General features: G+C 42.3%; 1 protein-coding gene across 6 annotated transcripts in view; it reads left to right on the top strand.

The window, feature by feature from the left end:
• MPHOSPH9 (M-phase phosphoprotein 9) overlaps positions 1-18,624 on the top strand; it is a 63,751-nt gene that overhangs the window by 27,693 nt on the left and 17,434 nt on the right. For all 6 annotated transcript variants that reach the window (XM_088449134.1, XM_088449133.1, XM_088449130.1 and 3 more), the window contains 9 exons: positions 2,001-2,114; positions 3,315-3,745; positions 5,198-5,353; positions 7,059-7,146; positions 9,599-9,814; positions 10,911-10,958; positions 12,336-12,400; positions 13,656-13,757; positions 14,128-14,289. In XM_088449134.1, the coding sequence (XP_088305260.1) occupies positions 2,001-2,114; positions 3,315-3,745; positions 5,198-5,353; positions 7,059-7,146; positions 9,599-9,814; positions 10,911-10,958; positions 12,336-12,400; positions 13,656-13,757; positions 14,128-14,289 (1,382 nt within the window). The remainder of the gene's footprint in view (positions 1-2,000; positions 2,115-3,314; positions 3,746-5,197; positions 5,354-7,058; positions 7,147-9,598; positions 9,815-10,910; positions 10,959-12,335; positions 12,401-13,655; positions 13,758-14,127; positions 14,290-18,624) is intronic.

Genomic DNA, 18,624 nt, shown 5'->3' with positions numbered 1-18,624 from the left:
GCTAGATGACGGCGGGGTCGCGCATCGGGGTCGCAGAAGACTCAAAATACAACTATTTGCAAACTATTGGTCTGACCAACCTGTAGAAAATGCCAAAATAGTGTTAAAAATCGCCCTGTGTATGGCCAGCATAACTCTTTGGAAGGCATATGAGGGGCATATTAGGTTTGTTGGTAACTATCACAGAAACAGTTTGAAACAAAGATGGATGTTGATAATTGTAATGTTGAGCTTACATAGTTTTAAGATACTTCATATCTATAAGGGTATAGTAAAGGGTTTATAGATTTAAGTGAATACAATGCAGTGGGATGTTTTTATTACATGTTATACTGTCCTATGTGTCTGCATCTGCAGATGTAAAGTCATAATAGAGAAATAAATGGGGCTTTGTTTAGTTTCAGGAATCTGATGCAGCAGATCAATACAATTTTGTCTGCATCAGACTTCACAGGTTATTGTTTTTGTGTTTTATATGTATCTTACATGTAGAGTAATATACATTATCCAACTGTACCTGTGCCTTAATGTTCTCTCCATGCTTTTCAATGTTTAATTAGATCGCCTCTAGATTGTTAAAAACAAATCGGACCTTTTCTCCCTGTAGGTTAAGCTCTGTATATGACAACTGCAATTTCTCAGCCACGTCTTCATCTCCTATCACAGCAAGCAATAAAAGCCACCCTAATCCATAGGGAGTCCTACATCCCACTACTTGGGCAGCCAATTATTCCATGCTGGTGTTACTGCAGTGAGTCCACTGTAGCTAATAGATTTCTCCTTCCACGGGGAGGGACATTGGAACTCTCCTGCAGCCACAGTTGAGAAGAACTAGGGAACCCGACCCCCCCCCCCCCCCGCCCCCCCCGCCAGTACCCTCTCTCTGTACTTATTGTCCTTGTACCTTCTGATTACCATGTTGGAGATGGCGTGTTATGAGGGTCTGGTGATGGGATGAGTTTTCTGTCCATTTCACTATGATCCCTGCTGAGAATGACTCCGCCTGGAAGGTGTATTGTCTAACTTGAGTTAACCCCTTGGTGTTTGTTGATTTAGGTCTCTTTAGTATTGGATACATACATGGTTTGCGCACGGAATCTGTATGTAATGCCGGCGGCTGCTTAGCCACCGGATCAAATGCCAACAGTGGCAGCCCGACGGATCGAAATCCAGACTGCAGTAGGTGCCTAACCCTAACCTCCCCTGGTTAGAGCCTAAACCTAAAGCACCCTACCCTATCCCTCCTGGGGGGGGGGTGTCTAGCCCTAAGTCCCCCCAGTGGTCACTAAACATAACCCTCCCCACCTCTGCGGCTAAATGCTAAGACACCCGGCTTACCTTCCTTCGGTATGCCGGATGTCGGGATTCTGTAGTGAGACTAATAATAGGCGTCAGGATTTCGACGCCTATCTCTAGTCCAATGTCGGGATTTCAGTGTCGGGATATCGTCAGGCGGGATAGCGTCCGCCGGTATCCTGACTACATCCCTTTGCGCACAGGACATTAACTCTCAAGGGCATTGGGGGAAACATTTTATGGTCCCAGAAAGGCTTAATCATTTATTAAAAAATGCCTGGTACTGACTCCTCATCGTAGTTTGCACAAAACATATTTCAAACGTGCATACAATTGTGAAAAGTCACTAATATCTGTAGTCCTAGTCAGCGCCGAAGCTGGACGATAGTGCACCCTGTGCAGCACTGCCGCCCCTCTCACTCCCTCTCCGCCCCCCTGAGCGCTTACCTTTCTCTTTCCGAGGGGAGAAGGGAAGGCGGGAAACTGCACCGGCATTCACTGTGCGGCGCGCACCACTGCCGGAGGTCTCTTCCTGCAGACCTCTGGCGCAGAGAAGTGTGTGGCCGGTGCTGCTGGAGGATTCCGCCCTGTGCGGAGGCACCGGCCGCACCACCCTCCCTATGGCCCTGGTCCTAGTTATTGGCTATTACATTTCTGTATAAACACATAAACAATATGTTTTCTTCTCTTAATATGTTCACAAGCCTGAGGAAGCAAGTATCCCATCTCTAACTGATATATATCAACAAAAACAGAGAGATTGTGGACCTTCTGGCTGGGAACTGCTCTCTCCCTCTGAGCATACACATCCTCCAGAGGTACGCTTCATGTGTGAAATGTCTGTAATATTTAATTTGAAGGCATCACAGAATGGTAACAGTTGGGGGGAAGAGGGAAATCTTTTTAGTATGCATGATATGAAAATATTGAGTTAGGACAGTCACAGGACCAATACAGTTAGTTGCAATGTGCCATCAAGCATTGCCGCAAAGCTCGGCTACACAATTACCTGGCATATACTGTATCTATAATATCGCAAATTTCTTCTTTATCCACTCTGATTATTACTGGTCACGATGTGCCACTCCGAGGCAGATAAGCATAATCTGTGGCTGATCCAATAGAAAAAATTGTTTTATTATCAGATGCCAGGTTGTAGCATTTGACCTGATCATATGGGCTTTATTGCTCATGTAGTTATACTTGCTTTTGTAACTCTAATTCATGCCATGTTCTAAAGCTGGCCACACATCTAAAGATGATCTGTCCAACCAGCCAACTAGTTGATTGGTTGGAATGAAAATCTGGTAAGGTATGAAAGAAAATGACAATCAGCAATTTGCTCCCAAACGCTGGAAAAGGGACCAAAACTGTTGTTTGAACAAATAGTTTAGATCAAACATATAACAAACTTGTCTGATCGACCATTTTCATCTGTTTTCTGGCATTTAGGAGCAAATTGCTGATCATCATTTACTCCCATTCCTTATCAGATTTTCATTCCAACCAATCAACTAGTTGGCTGGTTGGATGTAAGTTGGTCTAGTGTGTGGCCAGCTTAAGGCTGAGCTTCACTTCAGAAATTCTGCTTTGGGAACCTAAAAATCAGGAGAATAAAACCTTTGCTAGAGCAAGAGATATCGATTAATAAAAGTTTGCCCCTCAGTGCTTATTGGTGCAATTGTAGGTATACGCACATGGAAAAAACTAATATTGGTGGATATCTTAAGTAGAAAAAAATGGTCAAATTGTATTTGCCAGATTAATTGAAATTATTATTTTGTGTATTCTGTATATATAAATGTCATGTAGTCATTAATGTGTTTTTTTTAAGTGTTCTTATTTTGTTCTTGTTATTAGATTAATTTGTAATTAACTGCCACCTGTGATGTTGTGTTATTGATGCAGTTATGGCTTGGAACAGTGATCTAAAACAATAACTTGCTACTTTCTCTTGACAAACAAATATTTTGGGAGAATAAATGCAGTGTAGTAAAAGACCATGTTTCTTTTGTTAGGTATTGACGCTGGATCCAACCCTACACAAAAAGTCTGCCCACAATACATTTCTTTCCAAACCTGCCACTCTGTGTGGTGAGCGTTACACAGCTCCTGTGACTCCAGACTCCATTTCAGAAAATGCTGCTTTTAATCGTTATGATGAAGAATCTGCCTCTACTTCCTCATCTTTGTTGGGAGATTCCCCAAATAGGTCACCTCACAGTCCTGTAACAGGTGATGAGCAATGGAAATGCGCCAGATACCAAGGAAGGAGAAATTACCAGCCATGTCATGGAGACTCTAGTGGTGATGAGAGGATGAACTGTACCGAAGATGAAGTGAATAGTTTGACTCCTTGTTCAATACCTCCGTCACCATTACCAGAAGAAGAAAATATGCATCATTCCTCTGCCATCCTGTCTGTGAATCACCCAGTAATGCTTTCCAAGTAGGTGTCCTGTAAAAAAATAAAAAAATATATAAAAAAAATATATATATATATATATAATTGTCAAGAGAAGGATGTACAAATCATGAAAGGATGTCTCTGATTGAGGGACTTTGCAGTATACGCAATAGCTCCACCTTGCTGGTTCTAGAACTAGCAAGCTGTAGGTTGTCATAGGAGAATGGGGCTTTCTGAAAAACTTAATATAAATATATTAGGTTATCCTTTTAAATTATTTTCTTCTCTTAGTGTTTATCACTGGTAAGGTAAACAGGGCAGGTGGTCCAATTACATCTTTGCCCTGCAGTTTATATACCTTGTCACGTGTAAAATGTAAGCGGATAGGAGCTGTTTGATGTGCTATATTAGAGCTTTATACTGCCAACGACAATACCAGACCAATAGTTATATTAATAGTTTCTAGGGTTGAAGTATAGCCTTTAGTAGGCCATATAAATGTTATTGTATGTTTAATAACCAGGTATCATATAGGTGTATATTCTAATAACTAGTGATGAATAATTTCCACACCTCAATATTCACTAACAACATAGGTATAAAGCATAGCATGGATAATTTAAGGATGTTTGTATGTTGTAAGTGGTGATGTTAACCTTAAATTACTATATAATCTGAGGGGAGCCTGTTGCATGACTCAAGGTCACTTGCATGGCACTATGTATATTGGTAAGGCGGAAGATTATATATAGAATGTCTGAGCAAATATCCTGATTCTACAAACTGTATTTTTTCCATTTGGAATATTTTAAAGAGGCTTTTACAGATCACAGTAGTACTTCTCTGTGTAAGAATATGTGTTGAGAAACTTAAGAGTTTTGTTTTTTGTACAATTAAAATTAAGGAAAATAGCAATAGAAAAAAAAATCCTTTCTATTGATTTTCAATAAAGAGAAACAAAACAATTTGTAGCAAAAGTCCCAAAAAAGATATAAGGAGCGAAAAGAAAATGATTTCTCATGTGGTGGTCCATATTACCAAAGATAAGTACAATCATTGCCTACATAAGATAAGAAAAGTCTGACATGCTGGAGCATGTAGAACCCTCGCCCCCCTCCTGATAAATCAAATTACAACTGTCAACAATAAAAACAAACAACAAGGGTGCCCAATAAAAGTACATCATCGTCCATCAAGACCCCAACCCATCCTGAAGTGTAATCTGTAAATTGAAGAATACGAAGCAAAATGGAAATGATTCGGCTATAGCAGCCGAGAGTGGATCAGACCTAATCATTGGCAATTGTCTGTACAGATACCAGTCAGTAGACTCAACTGGTATTTTTATTTTTAATTTTTTGTATTGATTTAGTCTGCTGCAGCCAGTAGACAATTTGTGAAGTCTTCTATCCCATTTTTAACCATGCAAATATCAAGAGAGAAATCCTAAAACCGTCCAAAACTGGAAATGTATTTACTTTTATTTTTCATTAGTATCAGGCGAAGTTTAAGAGAAAAACATGCCCGGCACTTGGCGGACCTGAGGGAATATTATGAGTCCGAGATCTCCAGCTTAAAGCAGCAGCTTGTTGCCAATAACCAGTCCACTACCTCTGAGGATCTGGTGAACGTCAGCAGTCTGACTGAACGGTAATGACAGCTTGAATGTTAAACTTTTTTTGTTTTTATTTCTAATGATTTATGAGTAGTATGCCATCTGTGGTGCTGTGATGTGTGCACAAGCTTGCCTAGGCCTACACAATACTCTTTTGTTGCTCAGCCCGTTTTTGACAAAGACCAGGAAAAGGCAGCGCTGTAATCTCAGGTGCATGTACCACCAAGAACACTCGCATCAACTATAAATCTGTGAAGCACCATAAAAACAATGATTAAAATCAAATATTAATTTTTATAAATCGGACATAAAACATATACAATATTCACTGCAGAGGAATAAGTTTACAGTATTTCAACAAGTAGATAATCTTTTGAAACCGATTTTGAAAACAGGATCACAACCATCGTGTTCAGGTCAGTAGTGAATAATTATTAGACTCATTTTTGTATTTAATTCCTTAGTAGCAGCAGTTTTATCAAATAAAAACCATACCACCTTTCTAAGTAGTTGTTTCCATGTGATATAGTGGGCGTGTCAGCCGGTGTGTAACAGCGATATGTCTGTGAATGACGTCGTTCACAAACACATCACGCATAGCCAATGGCCGGTATATCCGCACATCGTGCTGTGTGTACGAGTGGTCAGCCGACTGCCCGGCCCCTTGCTGCAGAGGAAGCCAATGGCTGACATCACAACTGGGCGGGCACATCAGACCGACGATTGGTAAGTGTGTATGCACTTACAAATCGTCAGATAGGATGGCAGCATATTCCATTGTCCTAGTGTGTTCCCAACTTTAGAGTGGGAACTTTTCTTTTTCAGCAGAATTACTGTGTCTTGAATAATTGATACATAATTAATTTCAGATTTGTAGATTCTATACAAGTACTGGCATTTTATTATCTGACTATCACAGGGATTAAAAGGCATACCGGACTGGCAACAATCAGCCTACTTTTCTCCCAGTCTCCATTGTCACTTTGGTACTTTCATGTACTAAGCCTGTGCCACCATTTTCTTCCACAAGGACTAGGTGGTTCTTTTAATTTTTAACCAAAGGTGGTTTGAGTTCTATATTAACCAAGGTTTGGTGTTGCCGTCCTTGTTCCCCCATTATTGAGATGCTAAGGAGGCTATGCTTACTGGATGGTTATTATGTGTGGACCTATGGGGTGTAAGTGCTTCTGCTGCTCCTGGGATTACAGCGCACTGAACTATGGTGGCTGCCCACGTGAATGATTCAGCTCAGGGCTTTGGTGGACCCGGTCTGCAGAGCAGCCACTTTAGTCGCAGATATCTCGGCCAAAATACTGTGAAATATCTCATAGTGGTTGCCCATGATATCTGCAGGGTATCAGGCTGCCAGATAAAATGTCTGTCGGTCTGACAGGCATTTTATCTGGCAGTGTTTGCCTAGCATTACTGCAGTGCTGCTGTTCGATACAGACCAGCCCCTGTAATGCGAGCTATCTGTTCTTGCAACTGCTCCTCTGCCTTTTTGCTGGGACGGTATTCACATGGGGAGAAGCAGAGGGTTATATGACCTATGTCTTACTACCTGCCCCTCATCAAAAGGTTTTACACTGTGTTCTGTTTGTTTTTTGTTGACATTTAATATCAGTCAGTCATTCCATTATTTTACTGCTGATTATTCTTTGTCTGCCTGTATTAATCATCCCTTTGAATGCATTTTGAGATAATCCCCACACTCAACCACTAAGGTTTATCTTTATTTAGATGTGCCCAGATGGAAGGAGCTTTAACGGAAGCCAGCAAACAAATCCATATACTTGAGAACAAAAACAATGAACTGGAAAAACAAGTGGTAAGAAATCAATACAATGCATTGAAGAGACTGTCCTCATTGATAATACATTATGTGGGTCCCTTGGACTAATAATTAAAAGAATTTGGGGTCCTACATCATTGTTTTTGAGTAATGTCTTATAATTTATGGTGGTTACATTTATAAAATAGAAATGTTTAACATGCCACGAGACTTCACCAAATGTCCCTTAAATATCCTTCAGACCTCCACACATGGCACTAGATCCCTCCACATTCCCCTAAATGCCCCTCAGACACTTCACACGCACACACACACACACACACACACACACCCCCCCCCCCACAAACAAGCAGCTAGGTCTGGACACCAGGCTCCTGTTTCAGAGGTGTTAATAGCCTGTGAGAAGAGTTAGCTGCTTCTAGCTGTGGTGTTTGGTCAATTGGTGGAGAGGATATAGAGACTCTCTGTGGCTGTATCTGGTGCACTATACACTGTTAATAGAAAAGGAGGAATGGAAATAGACTCATGTTGATGTTGGTGCACATGTGTGTAATCTTTGAAAGTTAATTTTAATTGGCTTCAGTAAAAAAAAAAGTGAGTAAAAAATTAATATCTGAAAGATGTTCTCTCAGATATGAAATTAATTGGATAAAGCGACTAATAGCTGCAATAGTATATAGGTGAAAATCTGACCGTTAATCTCTAAACTAGCTGGTATTATTAACAATGATAATTAGAATGGTTATTTAAAATAAAACATGTCAGGAGATTTGAATTTAGCAATATTAAATATATGTAGTTTATTTCAATAAAATAAATTTTTTCTCCTTGGTTAGTTTCCATATATTGACCACTAATGGAAGTTATTTGAATTAGTGCAGATGAAAGATCTTCCAATGTGTGATCATTGTGAGACCCTCATGAGCAATCTTTAGTATGTGCAATTGCAGATCTTTATTGTTCTGTGTGCAGTATAGACAATCTTTGTCATAAATCCTTCTGGAAAAGTTAAATCATGAAGTATACTTTTATGGCACAGTATACACTATAGGAGTCAGATTCGCCCTGCTATGATGAATGTATTAGCCCTTGCTGGGGATAAAGGTGGGACGTGGTTGGTGACTGAGGAATCTCTAATTATGCTATGAAGCCCGCTCTGGCTAATAAATAGAATGCAGTGACCTCCAACACTTACTATTGCTGTGTCCAACAGTGAAATAGCTCCTCCATCCTAGGGATATAGCCATCGACCATTGTTCGTCTTCTGACCTATGGCAAGTGGTTTTTTTTGGGCCAGTCCAATGGCTTAGGTCTGCGTATGCACAGCACTTAGCCAACGATGGCTATACATTAATGGTTTTCTACAGATGGTTTATAACCATAGACCATTGATGGTACAGCCTTTGATGGTCTTGAAGAGAGCCTCGCCTCTGTGTGAAAGTGATATGGTAGTGATGACTAAGAAGGATCCTCCCAAGTCTCCCCCTACCTCTCTCGTGCAAAGCATTAAATTATGTCAGCGTCACACCCAACCTCTCACCCTCTCGTTGTTCTAGACAGCTCCCTTCCTCTGCAGTCAGTCAGAAGCAACTAATGTGATAACAATCAGGCTGCTTGGATCCTGTACGGAGCAGAGGGTGAGATCTGGGCGGAGAGCCCTCTCTCCATAGTCTCCTCAGTTTCCTCTACTGCCGTGGAGCTGGCTGCTTCGATCCTGTATGGAGAAGAGGGTGAGGGAAGTGGATAGATTCCCTTCAATTTTTGTACCCGGACGTCATCAGCCAGTGTCCAACGTCATTCCCTACCATCCAAATGGGCATAGAGGGCGAATATAACCATGTGGCAAGCGTAGTGAGCCACCGAGCCCCAAGAGTGGTGAGCGGCCAACTTTCTTTTTTTTTTGGTGGGATGTGTGGGCAGGAAACTGCACTTTCTTCCTCAGTCCACATCACTTCCAGGTACAGCTACTGAAGGGGAAATATACCTTTCCGAGGGTGAAGGTATGGCTCGATAGCCCTCTCTCCATAGTCTCCTTCCCTTCCTCTGCCTCAGGGCTGCAGCATGAGAGTGACTGACCGAGCAGGACAGCGCTGCTCATTGGTCAGAGCGCATCACAAGTTCCCCACTGTTAATTCTCACTTAGAATATGCACTATGACTCGTAAGTGTGAACCCTGTATGGGCTGGCCAAATATTTGCCTCAATCATATCACCAATCCTACTGAATACGCTTTATTTTCATGATCTTTGGTTCTGTGCAAAAGGCTGCTGCAACAAGGTAGTGGGCTGTACTTGTATAGGGCTTAAACAACTTTTCTTTTAAATATTGTGTGGTGTTGCCTAGCATCTTTATAGGCTTCAGCTGGTGATATTACAGTACTTGTGGTTATTGTGTTTTACTTGTTAAAGGAAGTGCGTTCTAGGTGACCATAGCTCCACCCAATAAAAAATGATAATAAATCTATTTACTTTTTGTATCAATTTCCTAGGCAGAGTGGAAGGAACATTACCACTTTGCTAACAATACTTCAAGAGAGTTACAAGAGCAAATTGAAGACATTAGAGAAAAGAGCAAAGAAAAAGAAAATGCAATCAGCCGATTACAGTCCAGGCTCAAGGAAGTGGAAGAATCCTTAGCAAAAGCTTTCAGGAAGTCAGACGATAAAGAAGCGAGAATAAAGCAGGAACATAAGATGTTTCAAGATGTACGTTCAGAATCTCCTGCAACAAGCAGTTCTGTCACCTGGGCATTTGTTGTCAGCTAGAATAATCTTTTAACAGATCTGTTTTCAGTCTTCCATAATGCTGTCTACATAGTTGTTTGAGCTACAACATTTTTGTTTTGTTTACATGTGTTAAAGTCTGTCATTCTCATTGTAATCGGGGCTTCTTTCTAAATTGTATTTTTTATTTTTTTTAACTAATAATTTTTTATGCCGTCTTTGAAAACTGCATGCTAAGCGCTCTGATTTTGGGGCGATGTACTCAAGCCCAATAGTTTACATACAGCTCCTTCATTTGAAGATATGCGCATGTGCAGGATATGTACTGTGCATGTGTAGATCTCATTTGGCAAGCTTGCTTGCAATTCCCTAAACACGCAGCCTGGTTTACAGGCAGCTGCCATTGGGGGCGGAGAGGGCCAGCGTCAGACAGTGTCCCAGAAAATGGGGGCATGTTGGCGTGCTGAAGCTACTGGCTACGCCCTTGGATGCAGCTTCACTGGATTCAGCTGCATGAAAACACAGACCATATGGAGTAACCTGAAAGTTACTCAGATGACTGATGTTCACGCAAAGTGATCCGATGCTGAGTCCTCAGACACAGCAGCGGATCACAGAAGTCAGCAGGAGGCGTCTATTTAAAAAAGAAGCTTCCTGCAGCACTAACACATTTTAACGCAGCACCTGTGTCCAAATACGCAGCTACTGTACAACAGCGTCCATCTCTGAATCAGGCCCTTTGTTCCTAAGTGGTTGCATAATTATAGACTTGTGAGTAAAATAGATATTGTTTCTAAGATAATCACAAGGCATTTGAGCTTTTATAGTTTGCAGTCCTTACTTCTTGAAGTAGGCAGAATTTTCCAAGGGTTTAATAAGTTAACAATACCAAAGAAATGATTTGCCCTCCTCTTGTATAGCATTTTGTAATTTACACTCTGGTAGCCAGTGGCAAATTCTAGCTCTCCACCAAGCACTGGTGTCGGCTGGTAGATTTAGATCATAGAAAAAATACTCTGCCTCGGTGGCCCTTGTTGCAAGGAAGTTCTGACATTTCATTGTCCTTTTTGTCTTCCAGTTATTGTTAGAATATGAATCTCTTGGGAAGGAACATGAAAGAGTTAAAGTAAGAGACTTTTTTTTCCTTTTTATACTCTTAACTTAATATATTGTAAGAATGTTAAATAGCTTGAATTGATTTTCCACCTAAAGTAGGGAGAAGGATGGAAGAGATTTCCAGTCACAGTAGCTGTCCTGTGAGGAAGTGCATTGTATCGTTCTGCAGCTCTCCAGCATAGGTCACCAGCATAAGCGACACTGGAGACCGTTAAGTTGGGAGTCGGTTGTGGGCCTTGTCTATTGTGCTTTACATAACCAAAGTTTTGATATAGAGTAAAATATATAGATTGATATAGAGTAAAAGGTGTGGGGAGCATAAACTTATATGTCCCATTAGTCCTGGTTATCTGAAAGGGGTGTGCTTATTGTAAAGAATGTTTGCATGTATGGGACCTCCAATGTATTGAGAGTGGTGCTGTAGGCGTATATGAGGCCTTTTGATGGATCGAGGGTGGTGCTGTGGGTGTGTATGGGGCCTCCAATGAGTTGACGGTGGTGCTGTGGGCATGTATGGGGCCTCTGATGGATCGAGGGTGGTGCTGTGGGTGTGTATGGGGCCTCCGATGGTTTGAGGATGATGCTGTGGGTGTGCATGGGGCCTCCGATGGATTGAGGATGATGCTGGGGGTGTGTATGGTGCCTCCGATGGATTGAGGATGATGCTGTGGGTGTGCATGGGGCCTCCGATGGATTGAGAATGATGCTGTGGGTGTGTATGGTGCCTCCAATGGATTGAGGATGATGCTGTGGGTGTGCATGGGGCCTCCGATGGATTGAGAATGATGCTGTGGGTGTGTATGGTGCCTCCGATGGATTGAGGATGATGCTGTGGGTGTGCATGGGGCCTCCGATGGATTGAGAATTATGCTGTGGGTGTGTATGGGGCCTCCGATGGATTGAGGATGATGCTGTGGGTGTGTATGGGGCCTCTGATGGATAGAGGATGATGCTGTGGGTTGTGTATGGATTGAAGGTGGTGCTTTCTGGACATTTTTCTTTTTTCTGTATGTGTTGGTGGGTATATGTATTTTGCCTCACAGCTGTGAGGTCATGAATTAAGGAGTTTGTATGTGCTCCATGTGCTTGTGTACATATGTTTCCTCCAGGTACTCCAGTTACATCCCACATACCAAAAACATACTAGTGGGTTAATTGACTTCTGTCAAACAAAAAAATTAACCCTAGTGTGTATGTATATCCATGTGGTATGGAATATAGATTGTAAGCTCCACTGTGACAGGATGTGAATGTCTAAATATTCTCTGTAAAGTAATGTGTGACCTAGTTAAATAAGACTAATTAGAATATAGAAGGCTACAAAAGATGCCCTGGAACAAATGCTGAAATACAGATGTGTGATGGTTTTTTATTTGTATCTTTACAGGATATGCTAAGTATAACAGAAAACAAATTGTGCGATGCACATGGTGAATTCAGTGAGCTCAGAAGGTAATTGGTCTCTTGCTTAGTATAAAATGTGTAAAATAATATATCGCATGTCTGTGTTCACTCCTTGGATGGAGAAAGTGTCCTCTGAGTAACAGATCCAACATCATCAGGGTTTTTGGGCCTGATTCAGCAAGGTACGCAGTTGCTTATACGCACGCAATTGGCCGATTGTTGCGTTCTGCGCATGCATCGCAATGCGCATGTGCGAACCAGCCACTGCAGTCGGGACTGCAGACCCATCGCAGAGTGATTGAAAGGAAGTGCCGTTTGTGGGTGGTTGGGGGAAGGTAGGCTTGCCAGTGTGTTTCTATGCCGTTGCAGGGGCGTGCATAAATTATACCCCTTTTATACCAGAGCTATAACCCGGGTTATTGCAGGGTTATCCCGGATAGCTCCTTGGTGTAAAAGGGGACAGGGTTGGATTTCCAGGTCGAGTGACCCGGCAATCCAATCCAGGTAACTTGCAGGGTGTAACACGGGAATAACCCGTGAAACCCTGCAGTGTAAACTGTGCGATCCATGTCACGATGACCTGGAGCACCGTATCCCGTTGACGTCCTCTCCAAGCGTCCACTTCCATGCCGGAAGAGCTGGGTCACTGCAGACCCGGCTCCGGTGTGATTGGCGCTGACTCTGGAATTTCCTGGGTCGGCGGCGGCTAAATTCCGGGTCTGATTTGGTTTGGAACCCTGTTCCAACCTCCGGGTCAGACCCGGAATTTAGGTATAAAAGCAGTATTATCAACTGCGATACCAGACGCAGCCTGAGGCCTCATAGCGTGCGCTGAAGTAAGCAGTTCCTGAGTGAGGTCTGACCTGTCTTAACTGTGCGTATGGGTCCGATGTTACCAATTTATTTTGCTATGTTGCCAAAGCATACGGATGTGAGTAAGGGGAAGTGGGCGTCCTTATGTTAGGCTGCGATCGCAATGCGAATGCAAACATTTGCATATCACCGCTGATATTAGCAGCTGCGTTGTGTGCGTACAAGCAGAATAGCGAACCTTGCTGAATCAGGCCCACTGTCCTCTGCAAGGCAAGAGCTTGCTAGATATTTGTGGAGGCTGTCACAGTGCATATTGTAAAATACTACGTTACATTGGCTAATACAATGCCGGACAGAGTAGATGGGAGCTGTAACTATGTAATCGACAATGTAAAGCTTTTTTCCTTACTTGTGGCACAAGTTAGCCCTATTATGCTTTCTAAACTGGAAACTGCTGATACTTGTTTCATGCTCTGCTCATCTGAAACAGGGCTGTTTCAAAGCTGGAAAAGCAGAACAAACAACTGGAGCATGAAAACATGGTGAAACTTCGTCATATTACTGAAAGCCAGTTGTGGTTGTCCAATCCTAAGTAAGTTGATGTGTACATTGTCTGTGGAGCACTATTGTAGTGTTATATTACATGAGTATAATGCTGTAGAATTTTTGTTACAATTACAAATCTTAAATTTTTACTTAATTTTTACTCTTAGGGCTATATTCACTAATGTGCAGGTTTTTAGAAGTGGAGATGTTGCCCATAGCAACCAATCAGATTCTACTTAACATTTATCTAGCACCTTATAGAAGACAATAGCAAAAATCTGGTTGCTATGGGCAACATCTCCACTTCTAAAAAACAGCACTTTGGTAAATCTACCCATTATAGTTTAAGATGAAATCTGTCTTCTGTCATTTCTATTCTTTTCATTTTGCACTTTGTATTTGTTGTTTTCACCAAGTAATGAAATCAGACACACGACTAGTAGCCCTCATACCATTGATGATGTACCTCAGAAGTATCTGGCATCTGGAGCAGACTGTGCCATCTTTACTGGCCAAACTCTTGATAATAAAGCCAAAGAGACGGAGAATAAACAGGACACAATATATGTGTCAAACAGGTGAGGCACATACAAAAAAAAAACCACATTATTTTTGTAAGTGGACTGGATCATATTGGTCAATGTGCTGTTTCTCATTTGTGGACTAAACCGATAAATCTTTAGGTGTTTGAATGAACTATTGATTTTTTTTTTCTAAATAAAATATCAATCTGCAATATTTGAATTGATATTTTCTATAGTAGAGAGCATCAAAGATTACCTGAATTATTTTTGTTGTTTTCTGTCTCTGTAATTACTAAAATATGTAAAGGATTCATTGCTTCCACACATTCATAAAATGTATTGAGGGGTGTATGTATACAGAAATATACACTCAGTGGCCACTTCATTAGGTAGTCTAATACTGGGCAGAACCTTATTTTGCTCTAGATCAACTTGAATTCTTCATGACATGGATTCAACAATGAGCAGGAAACGTACTTTAGAGTAGGGGTGGGCAATAGGCGGCCCCCCAGATGTTGTAGAACTACACATCCCAGCATGCCCTGCCACAGTTTTGCTATTTGCCCATGCTAAAACTGTAGCAAGGCATGCTGGGATTTGTAGTTCATCTATAGCTGGGGGGCCGCTTATTGCCCATCCCTGCTTTAGAGAGTTTCCCAAACCCATTCCTCAATGGGATGCAGTCAATATCCCGACCACGGGGATTCCAGCAGTTAGAATGCCAGAGCCGGAATCTCGACACCTGTCAGAATCCTGGCACTGGCATCCCGACCTCCGGAATCCCGATGGTAAGTAGCGGGGTTAGGGTAAGGCACTATGGGGGGAGGGTTAGGTTTAGGGTGCGGAAAGGGGATGTTATGTCCCTGGTAAAAATCCCCAGCACGATAGACTCCGCGCCTCTGTCTTGGAGTGTCCTGACCCATATAAATTAGATCTTGATTTTTCCGGAAGACTTTGAATATCTTGAAAAAACAGTAGTTTCACACAGCAAAACCAAACTCCCCAAAATGGCAAAAAAGTGTTTTTTAATTGAAACTGCAAGAAAGTAAACTAAAAGCAAATGTCCTGTATTTTTTATTATTTCTAAACACCACTAACAAATACTTTGGAACTTCTATAAATATGTTTATTGAAAGAGTCATACAGTATAGTATGTCTAAAGATATAGGCACAGGACATGCCCTAAGATCGCAAAGTTCTGGGGTGAGGTAATGATCTTTATTAATTCTATTTTTCACCTAAAACTTTATAGTGATCTGCTGGCCTTATTATGTGCTAATTTCACAAACTGGGATTTGGGCCCTGAAGTCCCATCACTGACTGTCATTGGCACCGTAGCTAAAAAATTATGTGCTTGGACCTCCCCTTCCCCTCCCTTTTTGGGAATGGTTAAGTCTATTATGCGCTGGAAGCAGGAATTACATCCTTGTTATAAAAAATGGGGCGCATATATTGAATCACTTGACTCCCCTACACAAGCTCAGATTTTGAAGGTGTTTGAGACTACCTCATGGTATTTAGGCACTGATTCAGAGCCTGACGCTCTGACAGAGCGCTCGCTCTGAATCAGGGCGTCTTTTTTTTTTTTTTTAATGGAGCGGCCTCCTGGTTGCCACCCACAGCTAAAGCGATCGGCCAGGATGATGGGCTTGCGACGAGACCCTTGTGGTAGGGTCTCGTGGCCGCAAGCCCCAGAGAGCTTTCGGCTCAAACAGAGCCGAAGCTCTCCCACTGACATCACTTGTGATGTCAGTGGGGCCGCCCCCAAACGGCAGGCGTTGGTGCCCTCCCGGCCTGCCCACCAAAGGGGGCGTGCTGTCACTCAACATCGACAGCACGCCCCCTGTGGTGCGAGACACGGAGCGACGGATTGCCCTTCGCTATCTGGGTCTCGCGCATGCGCACGACGGAGCCGGCTCTGGGCCACCATTGACCCGGTTGCGAGCGGGGGAAACTGATCATTTTAAACAAGTGGCAGCGACCTAGATATGAGACAGGGAGGTCTCCCACTTCTGAAAATCTGCCAGCATGTGACGGGTAAAATCCGGGAAATTAACTGAATATAACTGGGAGTAGTGGGACGGGATGCTTAATCCTTAATAGGTAATGTGATTTAAAGCCCACTTGAAGGGGAAGGAATCACCCCGCCATCAGCGTGAAGTCCCAGTGCCTCAGTTTTGGAGAGATTAACCTGAAAGCCAGAAATCGAATGGATGTCACGCAATTTGTCCAATTATAGGGAGACTGCTCTTTGGGGCTTGCTAAAGTAAAGAAGCAAATCGTCTGCAAAGGCAGATACCTTAATATCATGAATACCAACAGATATGCCTTTCCTATGGGAGTCATGAATAAAATGCCTAATAAGGGGATCAAGGGCTAAGTTGAAATACAATGGGGATAAAGGACAGCTCTGTCTGGTTCCCCTGTGGAGTACAAAAGATGGAGTGTTTAAACCATTAATTGTTAAAAATGCAGTCGGCTGACGAGAGAGCATCTGGAAAAAGCGTATAAAGTCTATCCCAAATCATTGCCAGTGGAAAACCCTCAAACCATGCGACCAGGAAACCCGATCATGGGCCGTATCGGCATCCCAACGAACTACAATGTTAGTCTTGTTACCTCGTAAGTGGGACTGGGTTAGAGCAGCCACCAAGCGACAGACATTGTGCACTGAGGTACGACTCTTAACCAAGCCAGTCTGGGCTGGATGTAGAAGTGATGGCAATAGTTTTTGTAAGCGCAATGCAATAAGCTTGGTAAATAGTCCCGATTTAATAGGGAAATTATCTGATAAGACTGCACTAATGTCTGGTCCTTCCCCGGTTTAGATACAACTATAATGCGTGCTTTGTTACATTTAGATGGAGGCACATTTTCTTCCAAAATGGAATTGAAAAGAGAGTTTAAACGGGATTAGATGAGGAGCCAACATTTGGTAGTATTCCATCCCAAAACCATCAGGTCCAAGAGATTTACCCGTGCAAAGGGATTTAATAAAGGAAAGGAGCTCTGAGTCAGTAACTGGGGCAGTCAAGAAGGTTCTGTCGTCTTCCTTGAGAGTCTGCAGATCCGCTTCTCGAAGAAACTGCTTGCCGAGTGCAGAAGTGTCAGACGGGGCATTGTATAAATAATCCTAGTACTGGAGGAAGGTTCTGGAAACTACTTTTAGGTCATTCACACTATATACATTGGTTTCTTGCTTTGGCATTAAATCACATTTATAAAACCGCATAAAAGCCAGATTCTGCGCACAGGTTTTCATAATACAATCTGCATTTGTAAATGATCATGCATTTTTTTTTTTTTTTACGTGTTTTAATGAAACCTATAAAATGTTTAGGAGTATTATAGTTACAAAATATACATAGAATTTTGAAAAATAGACAAGCCAACACCTATGTACCTATAGATGCCAGAATCTAAGTTATCTGGGCACTAGAACCCACCCCAAAAACAAACAACCAAACCTCTGTGTTTCCTTTCTGTAGTATACTGTGATGAGAGGGGTTGTCTCTTACCTGAATTGCCCACATTCCTGTGGGATCAGCTCCCTCCAAGGGAGGCTATAGTGAAGCCTGTGCAGTTTGCAGCAGCAAGGGAGATTTGGAACTCTGGGTTTTCACAGTTACACAGGCCCAGCTGCAGTTCATCACTGAGAGGCAGAAAGGGTTTAAAACTCTCATACACCCACTGCTCTGGGCATTGGCGCCGGCAAGCGGCCAGTTAGTAGGCCACAGTTCTGTAGTGCCAGGGACTGGTGATTTTGGCCATGCTGAAAGAGCATGGCAGACTATGGTTGCAGGCCATTGTAGCAGAATAACCATTAACCACTGGGAGTGCTGCGACGTTTACTTTAACCTGTTTTTTTTTTTTTGTTATGTGCATGTGTTCAGACCTAAGCCTTTGTATGTTAAAGTGCAGTGTGTGCTGCCATTAAAGACACTGCTTTACTGAATACCTGCCTGCCGTGGGTCCTTATTTCTACACCTCGTGTTACAATATGTTACACCAGACAATAGCTACTAAGGGTGCCCATGCGTGTAAGTGCCAGGAAGCACAAGATCATGCACATTAAGTGCCCTCCCTGGGTGTGGTATGTTAGGTCGACATTTATCATGTCGATGTACATCAGGTCAACATGAGAATGTGAATCACCACAGTAATCAAGCAAGCAATTCTTTGTTTGGTTTGCAAGGCTTTAATGACTTCTAATTAGTGAAGAGATTCCACTTCCTCCATAGAATTAGTGTCCTGATTTAAATGGAACTATAAGGGGTCTATTTACTAAGCCTGAAGGGAGTGTAGTACCCAGCAGCTCCTTGCCAACTAACCAGCTCCTAACTGTAATTTTTCAAACAAAGCCTGTGACATGGCAGTTAGGAGCTGATT

The sequence above is a fragment of the Taudactylus pleione genome, unplaced genomic scaffold (genome assembly GCF_031769625.1).
Source record: "Taudactylus pleione unplaced genomic scaffold, aTauple2 ptg000479l, whole genome shotgun sequence".
Taxonomy (NCBI): Eukaryota; Metazoa; Chordata; class Amphibia; order Anura; family Myobatrachidae; genus Taudactylus; species Taudactylus pleione.
Note: the sequence above shows the minus strand (reverse complement) of the source record. Positions and strands in the feature narration are given on the sequence as shown.